Source organism: Scatophagus argus, chromosome 7, assembly GCF_020382885.2.
Source record: "Scatophagus argus isolate fScaArg1 chromosome 7, fScaArg1.pri, whole genome shotgun sequence".
Taxonomy (NCBI): Eukaryota; Metazoa; Chordata; class Actinopteri; family Scatophagidae; genus Scatophagus; species Scatophagus argus.
Genome location: NC_058499.1, coordinates 21,995,383 through 22,007,364, shown reverse-complemented (window position 1 = coordinate 22,007,364; position 11,982 = coordinate 21,995,383). Strand labels below are relative to the sequence as shown.

General features: G+C 38.8%; 1 protein-coding gene across 1 annotated transcript in view; it reads right to left on the bottom strand.

Annotated features, from left to right (window-relative positions):
- Positions 1–2,376: 2,376 nt before the first annotated feature.
- The window catches only part of syt9b (synaptotagmin IXb), a 37,025-nt gene continuing 27,419 nt past the window's right edge, over positions 2,377–11,982 (bottom strand). The window contains exons 5-8 of the mRNA XM_046394814.1: positions 9,753–9,873; positions 9,416–9,587; positions 9,208–9,337; positions 2,377–3,655 (exon numbers count right to left, since the gene is read on the bottom strand). Coding sequence (XP_046250770.1) covers positions 3,578–3,655; positions 9,208–9,337; positions 9,416–9,587; positions 9,753–9,873 — 501 coding nt within the window. The 3' untranslated portion in view covers positions 2,377–3,577. The remainder of the gene's footprint in view (positions 3,656–9,207; positions 9,338–9,415; positions 9,588–9,752; positions 9,874–11,982) is intronic.

The window sequence follows — 11,982 nt, the reverse complement described above, 5'->3', positions numbered from 1 at the left end:
ATTTACTTTTGTAAATGAGTCGCACATAAATGTAATTTCTAGGAGACAGTGTTGATATTCATAGGAAAAGAAAGGCCGGCATGGAGACTTTGAAGGGTGGCAGAAACACATATATGGGCCAACTTAATCGCAAACAATCACATACATCAGTATTTGCACAAAAAATGAAAATATTTTAACTCAAAATAATTGGATGACTAAAACACTGAACAGAAATCTTTGAAGCTGATGGTCATGTTCTATGAAACATTACTTCTTTCATAGAACATGAAGTCCATCACTTAGCCTAAAATGTGGCTGTAAATTAGTGTGTAAAGTTACACATTTAGTGTGTACATGATATCCAGTGTGTATCTTGTAATGCTGATTTAAAAACAAAAGTACTTTTCTCTGGGATTCAATTTGAAAATGTGGTGTGAAAGTCAAAGTCTCAGGTACTAAGCTTTGAATGAACTGTCACTGCATTGCTGACTGATGTGGCTTTTTGTGTTGATGCTTGGAGCAAGGGGTTTTAGTGCCTTTTTAACTGGGTGCTTTTGGAAATTCCCTTGGAGCATGGCTGATCTGAAATGGTTGTCTGCAGAATGAGATGCTAACATTAACTTTGATATTGCGAAGTGACTCACCTATCTGGGTGTTTTTGATGGTCAATCCAGCATCCTTTATTGTAATACCGCAGTCATTGCATTTAGTGACTCTTTCATCTTGGTATTGTGTGAAGTTATTACAGCCAAAGGCTATGGCAGCAGCTGCAGGTGTGCTCACCATGGTGTACTTGCTGCAGGTTATAGCCATCTTTTGTCACATGCACCAGATAAATACTATAAATATGATAATACGTTAGGAAAGACGCTTCAACATTTCATATATGTAAATATGCCAAAAAAAATAATAAATGAAACAAAATATAGCTAGTTCACAAATCTCGAGTCCAAGTCGCGTCTGAGGTCTTTTGAGGATGAATCTCAAGTCAAGTTTCAAGACACTGTGTCTACGACTGAATATTTAACTTCCATATGTTGGGTGGGCAGAAACAACCAAACATAATGTTGGAGCATCCCATTTCAATGATAAAAACAATAAGGCCATGATCCACCACTGCTTGTATCACTAGCTGGTCCAGAAATAACTGAAGGATGGTTTTAAAAACATCCTGTCCTTTAATGAGTGCAGCTTCATTGTGACAGGAAAAAAAAAAAAATCCAAGGAATATCATCCACACAGACATGCACAGACATGTAGACATTTTGCCTTTTTGCACCTGAGGCCGTATGTCTGTGCTGGCCTCATTGAAGGTGTCACAGAAAGTGTGTGTGTTGTCTGAAGCTCTTCACCCAGCTTTCAATCACAGCAGTGCTGCAAGACCTTAAAGGTGTGAGGTGGGAGAAAGGCCTGAGGGAGATGTGTCTGAGTTTCTCTCAATCTCTCTGACTTTCTGGGAAACACTTTCTCTGCATCTGTATCTCACACACTCCATAAACAACCCATGCTATATATAGAAATATTTATTAATAACATCTGAATGGACAATTTACACAGTCTGCCTTAGGTTCATAATACATCTTGTGTTTACAGTTTGATTAGTATCTCACAACAGAAGAGAGATCTCAAAATGACTCACACAAAACTGATGCATGCATTGTACCTACAAACACAGAAAAAACTGCCATTGTTATTTGTGAGTGTCCAATACAAAGACATAAACAACAGCAACAATGGTTTTTAATATGGATTTCAAAAAAAAACAAACACTGGCCTTTTAAAACAACCCTAGGATGTGGTCTAAATTAAAAAAAAAAAAAAAAAAAAAAAAAAAATTAAGTCCCATTACAGTATGACAGGGCTGCTGCAAGTGTGTGTTCAGAAATTAAACAAATTATCACTGTTAGCATATTGTGATATTTTATTCTATTCAAAATTTCATTTCTGAAGTTGAATGGCACTTCTTGCCACGGCATTCTGTGATTTTAATTTTTTTTTTCAGTAGTCCAAGGTTTGTGCCCTTGTGTAGGATGGCTACACTGAAGAAGGTGTTTCTTTGCTTATATCTGGTAATCAGTTGTGTCCACAGACTAAATGTCTATAGAAAAGGAATGTATTGTTGTTTTGGCGATAAGGATTTAGTGGTGTGATGTTGTACCACTAGTCTACAAACTAACAACTGAATGCACTTTATTTTGTAGCCTCATATACCCCCCTCAAAAAAAAAAAAAAAAAAAAAAAAATCAGCAACAACTTCCTTTTTTCTTTGATTTGAGTACTTTTTTGCACAAGTGATTTTACTTAAAATGTCTTTAACATAACAGTGCAACACTTTTCCACCAAAATTAATACTCAAGTTGTAAACCAGAATTATCCTCTAACCTAGAAAACCAAGATCATCAATCGCACCACTTTCACGTATCATTTAATTCCATTTGCATTTTACTAGTTTACTAGACGTGCAAGAAAGAGCATCAGGTAACTCTCATCATATGATCTGTTGTCTTATTTGTAAGCTATGGTTGTAGTTTGGTTAGGATTAGGCATAAAAACTACATGGTTATGTTATGAAACGTTAAAATAAGATTTCTTACATGGCAAAAGTTAAAAAATCATACATAAGTTAATTCACAGACCTAAATCAAAATAGTCAACAATTGCTTTCACGTAGAACTGAAACGTTGGTCTCCTGGGTCATGGGTTGGGGCCCAACCATCATGTCAATCTCCTCCATGTTTGGATTTTCACTTTCTTTGTGCTATGTTACTTTACTTTTGTCTGCCTATGACGTTCGCAATTAAAATGACATGAGAAATACTTAATGTGATCAGCAAAAAAAGGTTTTTCTGATAGCATGAAATAACTTAAGACATTAGCGTGTTATTCTTACACCATTTGGGGAGACCAGGTTGGCTCCTTTGCCAGAAAAAACATTTCCTTTATATTGACCACACCCAGTCAACAAAGTATGAATTTCACATGCAGTAAATAAAACGCTTTATTTTTCATGGAGCAAGTTCTCTTAAGTTTACATCTTGACCGGCAGTTTTCTGTGGGGATTGCCCATTTTGTCAAACTTGAATGTTTGATAAAATGCCCTCTTTGTCCTTTCTAATTATGTAACCTCATCTTTGTAATGCTTACTTTATCTACATAGCTGATCACTCACACAAATCACAAGCTACAGCATCACACAGTGGCCTAAAGATTTACGATTTTGGTCCACAAACTGCAATTTGCTAAAAAAGCTTGACCTGTTAAATAATGTCAACCTGTTAATACTCAGTCAGTAACAACTCAAACTGAAAAAAATAGCACTGTAGTAGTTCAGCTGGAATGTAGTTAAGTGGTTTTTGGTTGTGAAGATACAAGAGGAAGTAGAAAGTCTGGATTAGCCTTTGCAACAGTGTTAACACACCAAAGCCTTGTTCAATCTAATGACACACAAATCTGTGTAATGGCTTTTAGTTCATGTTACTTCTGTAGGCTTGTTAATCACACCTTATACTGTATGTTCTAACATTTCAGTTGGACCGAGTGGAGGTCCATCATCTCTTCTACCATTTTGTGTGTGTGTGTGTGTGTGTGTGTGTGATCATGGTGATGGTGGTGTTTTCAGGGAATTGGTGGATCCTCCTTGGCTTCCACTGCCTGCTGTTCCCTGTCCGACCCACTGAGCCACAGTGCAGAGAGAAGACAAGAAATAGCATCAGATTAGTTACAAACAGAAGTGAAACAAAACTACATTTTATTTTTGTTTTATATATGTAAATTATTGCCCTAATATGAGAAAACAAAACCACAATCCAAATTACATTGTATGTAACAAATGTTGTTGATCAGGGTCAGTTCTGGTAGTAGCCTGGCAAATCTGCGTGAGGCTGGCAAGAACTTTACAGAGCTTGTGGGGGGTTTACTACAGGTTTCATCAGCCCATTTTGTGTATAAACAAACTAAATTTAGAACACATTGTGGCATCAGTGTTGGAAAATATCCATTTTATTTGCACACATGCAAATGGAATTTTTTTTGAGATAACAGACATCGACGAGGGTTGGTCAAGTATTCGTTTTGACATGACGACAGTGCCAGATACAAAGTTTATGCGACAATTAAATACCAATATCACACTTCATGTTGATTTGAAGAGTAGTTTAGGAAATGTGCTACCACTTAAACAACTGACTGACCAGTCTGCATCACCACTCTGAAATCGTGAATCATGTCACAGAGAAATTGTTAAAAGAATGTGCTGCATAATTACCTTTAAACCCATGGTGGATGAGCAACTTACTGCTTACTGTGGCTAAAAGTGTGTGAATCTGACAGAGTGAATACACACATGGTCCAGATGTCATGTCAGCCATTTAAAGGCATCAAAGCAACAGTGATGGCAATTTGTTTCAATGCAGTGCACAGATGTATACACAATACAGTACTGGCTAATGAGATTAAGTTAACAGATGACCTCAGACATGAATGAGACCTTGTTCTATTGATAAAAAAAATCATTATTGTCACACTGAATCTGTTCATTGACTTTTTGTGATGCTGGTTGATGGTTAGTAGGTGATTATTATTTTATTTTTGAATTAATAGGACACTTCATGGTGCTGGAACAGTCCTGAATTAAGAGCAGGTTACTCAAAATTCCAGATCCTGTAATGACCTCTAATGTCCTTAAAATTACACAAAACCTGAGTTCTTACTCACAATACTCATACTCAAAACTCATGTCATGTCCAGATGGCTTGCTGTTGGTCAACAGTTTGCTATCAATGCAAGTTTGCAGAGTAAAATTCACCAAAGTTTAGCCTGAAACAAAAAACGTACTCATCTTGTTAATTCTATTGGAATGATTTGATTTTCCACCAAAGAAGTGGTGTGGCTAAGCCTAAAGACAAGTTCAAATGTCCACGGTTAAACCAGTAGAGACCTGTGAGCTATGCTGAACCACTTTCAAAAAAAAAATTCAACTAATAGGACAGGTTTTCAAAAAACATTTTTTGAAATAGTAAATCTTTTCTTTGTGAGAGCTGATTGATGATTTTGATCTGATCCTCTCTCACTGGAATTTAACTGACCCTGAAGCAGGCTGACTGAGCAGGCTATGATGGCAAAGTGTTTTAACCAGAGCCAGCCCTGTGGGACTGAAAATGCAGGGATATAAGCTCAAACTTGGTTTGTGAAAATACTAACCTTGCTTCCTAAGACCGGGCCCTGCAGTGTGTTTTTCTGTTCAACCACTCATTCATGTGACAAAGTGGAGGACCATTCTTTCTGTTTTGTTTGTTTATTTTTTTCATTTTCTTTGCTTTCCACTCAATAGCATCAGAACTGGCTTGAAATGACTCTGGGGAATTCTAGAGCATTGCTGTTGTTGGTCTTGGTTTGTATGTGTGTGTGTGCGTGCGCGTGTGTGTGTGTTTACGGCCCTGACTGAAGACATCAAGTTGGTGAATTATTAATGCTCTCAGACTGTGGTCAGGGGGTCAGCGAAGCTTACATCAACACTTCAGAAAAGCCATAAAAGTCAACTGTGGATAAGAGTGAGTCAGAAAGAGTTTGTGTGTATATATCGTGAGTGCACATAAGATAGCATGTTGCAAGTGTTTGCAATAATTTGTTGAATTTAATCTTAGTTTTCATTTGTGCATACTTTATGTGTGCATATCATGCACTTGAGACCGTGTGTGTGTGTGTGAGAGAGAGGTAACCAGTTGACCAAGTTCCCTCAGGACCTTTGTGAGGAGCTTTTAAAGAAACACAAATAAGCCATTAGTCTGATTCTCAGGCCCTGTAGTCCAGTGCTGCTGCTGCTAATAGCCTCGGATAAGACACAGCTAGAGGAGAGTGAAGCTCACTGAATGTGCGTGGGCATGCTTGTGTGTATACATGTGTGCATGTGTGTGTGCGTGTGTGTGTGTGTGTCAGTGCTACACCAATGGCCCTAGAGATAGCAAGAGAGCTCATCTAGCTTCACCAGTGTTGGGCATGTCAGGGCCCACCAGTATTAAAACACCTCGCTCTTCATTTACTTCTACAGCTTGATCCAGTGCTCAGTAAAACACTGAGTAGATCGCTGGGACAAGTGGAAAGAATCCTGCTGTTAGGAGGCAACTAAGAAACAATACCAATGTGGACTTAAGGTACGAAAAAAGAGCTTTAACTGCTTGCACAGCCCTTACTCAAACACAACAAAACCCTTGTTGAATATTTTTGCTTGCTGCAGCTGCTCTCACTCACACAGAGAATAAGAAGGGACAGAGCATTCACAGGCAGCAGCCACTCTTAGCTCTATGTTTAACAACAGCATGAGGGAAAACTATTCTGAGAGGAGGGACTTGAACTGCCCTCAAAACAGTTTTCTTGGTGTTGCTGAAACGCTCTGTATTCCATTAAACTGAAACTGTGCGTGTGAGGGAGTGTGTTTAAGTTCACGGTTCACACTGTTCTGAGTGTCATCATGCCTGACAGTGTGATGCTTGGAAAAAGCAGGCTGTTGGTGAAGCCTCACATATCCATCACTCTACAGTGCTCATACTTTATTATATTTGTTTCCTGTCTAAACTGTAATTGTCTTTTCTTTGGCAATATCAGGAAGTCTAGAATATTGGCATGTTTGTGTTAGGTTGATAAAGTTGGGCTCAGTAATGTTGAAGAAACAAGCTTTAGTAGTTAGATTTTGAAAGAGTCCCAGTGAAAAAAGTCCCACCCCTGCCTTCAGGCCTCCCTCTGAAGCCCTTCCTCTGGAAGACATGAACTGCCTAACTACACTGAGTCAAGCCTAAAAAGCTACACAACTCTTTTAGATGCCACAACCATCTAAACACAAAATAACCATCATGAGAGTTGCTCAGTGTAAAAAGGCTACCTGGCCTGGCAGTTACTGTTCACTGTGTATGTGTCCTTGGTGCTAACTGGTTTAGAAGCTGAATGACAGTTTGTCACTGCTGCAGTCACCGCCATGTTTGACTCAGTGGGTCACTGCTCGCTGCTGCTGGTGTGCAACTGGGTTTTAACAAGTCTGTTGTTACTACTGCAACGAGATTGTTCTTCAGCTCAGAGCTGTTCGGCCAGCGCTGTGAAGTTTTAGGTTGGATATTCACCCAGTGCTCTGGGTTAATGTCAGTCAAATGTCCAACCTAAAACTAACGTCAACATGGTTGTGAAAGCATAGTGCATTGTTGTCATGGCTGAGGTATGTTGGCAGACAAATGATGGAAGGCCGTTCAGTCATTTCATTTGAACCAAATAAGGGACGCCAGGCTTGTTACAGGCCTGTGACAGCCACTGAAGAGGGGTAAACTCTATGCTGCAATGCACTGCCATACAATTAAAAATCAAATGGTCTCCAATGGAGGCTGGACTAAATTCAAAATGTTTCTCTTCGATATTAAATTATATCTGTATTTTTGAATGATATACTGCAAAATTATACAAATGCAGCTACATAATCTTTTTAAGTTCTGAACTCTGAAAATGGACTATAAAACAGGGTGAGCTGGTAAAGAATATACTTGCAGCAGCCATCACTGACAAGCATTAGTATCACTTTGGGAAAGAAGCACACATGACTAACGTCAGTCTAGATGGTAAAATAATCTAAATAGATACTCATGATACATGTGTTGGCCTGATTTTAGATGGAAATGTCATTAGGGCAGCTAAAGAAAATCAGACATGTTCATTAGAGATTGAATAATATTCCTGGGGTCCTGAGACTCTCATAACGAGCATCACCAGACCTCCTCTGGTAAAAATAATGATGCATGGAGGGGGATCATGTCACCAGTCCTCATGACAACCAAAGGTAACAGATAACAAGCTAGCTTCCATCTGGCTAGTGCCCATTACACATTTCTTTGTAAAGAATGTTGAACATGCCAGCACGTCTCTCAGTAAAGCTTGAAGTAAATCTTTAAATCCTTCAAAAGAGAGAAAAGACACACATGATCAGGCAAATGCTAATGCATGTCATAGCTGATGCTAGGCGTTACATTTACCCAGACTGTGATCCATTTTAAAGCGTTTTATCTTCTGACCCCTTCAGCTGAATACCAATAGATTTAGCTCCACATGAATTTACATGAATCAGTCCAGCATCTGTTTTAGAGTGCTCTGTTTTTTTTTTAATGAGTGTGGGCTGAAAATTCAAAAATAGAAACAGCTCAGTGAATGTAGCCACCTCTTACTGTGTCTCTCTGTGAGCTAATCACAGCAAAACAAGTCAAGTATGCAGTTATGCAGTATTTTTGTTATGTAATTGTTTTATTTCTTTTTTTTTAACTGTACCTCAAAAATAAATCCATAACATGGCAACATAACAAATTTAGATTCCCTTTATTTGTATTTCTGGATTTCTCTTCTTGTTTAGACAAGCGCATGTACACCTTACACAAGAAAAATGTGCACAACTTTACTCTTTAAATATTCTTGCACAGGTATATTTTTACTTGAGTATTATTATTTTTTTAGCCTAGTGAAAACTGAGTGGTGATTCTGAGGTTAAGGGCCAAGCTACTGACTTATCATATTTTAAAAAAATCAAACTGCAGAGTGTACATCAAAGGCTCTATACTTCTCTTGCATAGAAAGATGGTCAGTATTTCTTTGTACACACATTAAAAGTGAACAGTTTGTGTGTTATGCTAATATGCAACTGTTAGCATGCTAACATGCTAAACAAGATGTTCCATCCGTCCATCCATTTTCAATTCATCTTTGTCCGTACTTGCTGATGCTGACTAGCGACTTGAGTACCCTCATTAACACTTAAGTAAATTGATGTAAAAGTTAAAGACAAGTCCACTGAGTGGTAAGATTGTTGGGAAGCTCATATTCAGACCCAAATATTCCCAGAACACACTTCTGTCTTTGAGAGACTGTAGTATATAATGCCTGCTGTTGTAACAAGTCTGTAAGTCTTGCTGGATTCTTGACAATTTAGAATACACAATTGGAGCATAGTTTGCAGTCTGCTCTACTTTTTTCATGATCCCTTATCCAAAAATATCTCCAAACTGATGACATTTCTTCTCCTCCACCTAGATCCTCAGCTCAACTGACAAGAGGTTAATGTCACATTGCTGTAATCTACTGCTTCTGACTGATACCCAATACCAGTATCGGCGCATCCCTAGCAAGAATACTTACTTTGTAAGAGTGTTTGTTTTCTAAGAATAAAAGTAAGAAAGCTAAGTTTAAAACATAAACAGACATTACCTCTATGAGTGGATGCCAGTGTGCAATTGGTTTCCGTGGGTATGCCAGCATCTCATTCCAGTGGTCTCGCCCCAGACTTTCTGCTTCATTGCCCACCCTACACACTCCTATCACTTCATTATGTCCAACCCTGAAGGACAGAAAGAGCAACATGGAGACTCCAAAATGTTGCATCATTTAAGGCACTGTAGACGAAACCAATACTAACCGATCATAGTCCATGACGGCTATGAGCAGGCTGATCTGGTCGATATTCTCAGGAGGAACATCGAACACAATGGCTTCATTGTAAATCGGATTCAGTGTATTGCGCTTGGTTGAAGTCTTCCTCTTCTTTAGCCTCCGGCCATCACACATCAGGGACACTTTGACATATGGATCTGGAGAAAGGTAACATGTGGCAAGTTCAGGATTTCAAATTGTATTCACCTGGAACGCCAGGAAACAAAATACTATGTTGACTAACAATAAAGCACTCTTCACCTTATCTGTGTATTTCACTGCCCCACCTTAGTGGAAACATTGCATTGTCAGTCAGCACCCACCTGAAGCTCCAGTAATGTCCATGGCTTTGAGATTTCTGGCTTTGATCATAGTGATGGTGAGCCTGCCAGCCGTAGGGAGATAGCACAGTGAGAACATCAGCTCTCCCAGGTCCACATTGTCCTACGGAAACATATTGTATTTTTATAGTAAGCAAGTACTGTCCATTCTTGCATTGTCAATATTTTAAAGACTAACTGTTATTAGAATCATGACATCAATAATCCCTATGTTAAGCATCACGTGAAAAACTTGGCACATGCTGGATTATCTATGTACTTAGTCTCAGCTTTTGCCCCCAAGCAGAGAAAATTCAAATTCATTCTGACTTATATTCAATTTTATATTCAGTGACTTTTATATTGATAATACCACTGCCACTGGGGTAAACTGGCAGTAAGGCCCAGTAGCAGCACCACATCCAGCAAGTTAGCAGTCTTCATTCTGTGTGCCATATGTTAACACATTATTATATTCCTCGGCACCCCAACAGCTGTAGATCAGTGCCTCACTCTGCTGTTGCTGATGTACATTCATGCACATGTGCATCAAATATAAACTACGTAGATGACTACAAGGCAATAAACTCAATAAATTATGTGCTATACACCTTAAAACAGATCATGGTTACCCAGCTCAAGAATTTCCAAGGTTTTGCCTTCCTTTTCGAAATCTCAGCTGATGACAAACCACTTAGTAAGTGTTAGACTATAATTTTAAGTTTGAGAAAAACAACAAGGGTTGAAGTTAAACTTATGAATCAGTGGTTATGAACGTTTATAAAAGGTGAAATCCAAATCCCTGAAAATCAATATGTGGATTCAACATAAGGCACATTATAACGTGTCACACGAGCCTTTGCACCCCTGATTTGGATCATGTCTGTGACACCTCCAGTAGAAAAAACATGGAAAGCTTTTAATCACATCTGCAGCATGCAACAGCATGACTCATTATTAATCAGCATGTTTCGAGTCACAGGAATGTCATGTCCTGAATATTTCAATGATATGCAGCCTGGTTTTCGATACTTATGGAATTATTATTACATTTAATTACTGCTGTCCCTACGAGAATATCACTGCTCTCACGACGTAGCCACTGTCATGCACCTGTCAAGTTCTTTTCCCAATTAACACATCTGAAAATAAGGTGTGAGGGTGTGAGAATGAGTGGTGCATTCATGAGATAAGCACTCACAAGGTTTCTTACGGGGGAAACTCTGATTCAGTGTGTGCACATTTTTACGCTTTCTCCCACATACTGGGCTGACATAGAGCTCCCTGTTACCAAATTTTAAACAGGAAGTGAAAAGAGCAAAAAATGTCTGAAACTTTGGATACTTAACCATACCAAAATGAAAAAAAGAAAATTGGCAGATGTGGTTCCAGTTGTTGTTTCAGCTTTCAAACACAAGTCATTAAATTCAAAAACTCTCTTCTTCTGCATTCGGCTGCTTTAGGACACAGTTAAACCAAGTTAACACAACTATCTGATGTGCCTAAATGCATCCTGTCCAATCAGTGATTAATACACAGGACGTTAATGATTTTGCACTTAGTCTTTGTCAGAAGTAACCAATTAACTAGAAAGCCCAGTTAAAGGTCAGATGTAGTGGTTATATTAGTAAATCACTGTGTCACTTAGACATCAATATGTGCTCCTTCTGATGCTGATTAAGATTAATTAGTCAGACTACTCTCTCTCTCTATCTCTCTCTCTCTCACACACACACACAGAGTGTTGTTTCCATCCCTTTTGGAACATTACACAGACTTCCATTCATTTCCTGGAGGCTTAACCACCTCCTAACCATAAGAATAAACATTACTTGCCTAATCCTAACCCTGACCTTAACCAAACCCTAACCTCAACCTGACCTTAAAGCCTTCACCCTAATATTTAAGCATTTACGCTGTGGCGACTTGAATTTTGTTCCCATAAGTCCTCACAATGTAACTGCAGAGACAGTGTTTTGTCCCAACAAATACAGGAATACGTGTACACTCACACACACACACCCCCACACACACATTAGGATGCTACTGCTCTGGATCTGGTGCTCAAATTGCTGAAAATCAAATTAAACAAAATGAGTTAATTCATCACATATGTCACTGTCTACATGCCTGCAAGCACGTAAATGCACACACACACACACACACATACACACCCACCACACTAACACAAGCAGGGCTGTCCAAGATCAAGACATTCTGACTGTGTGATGAC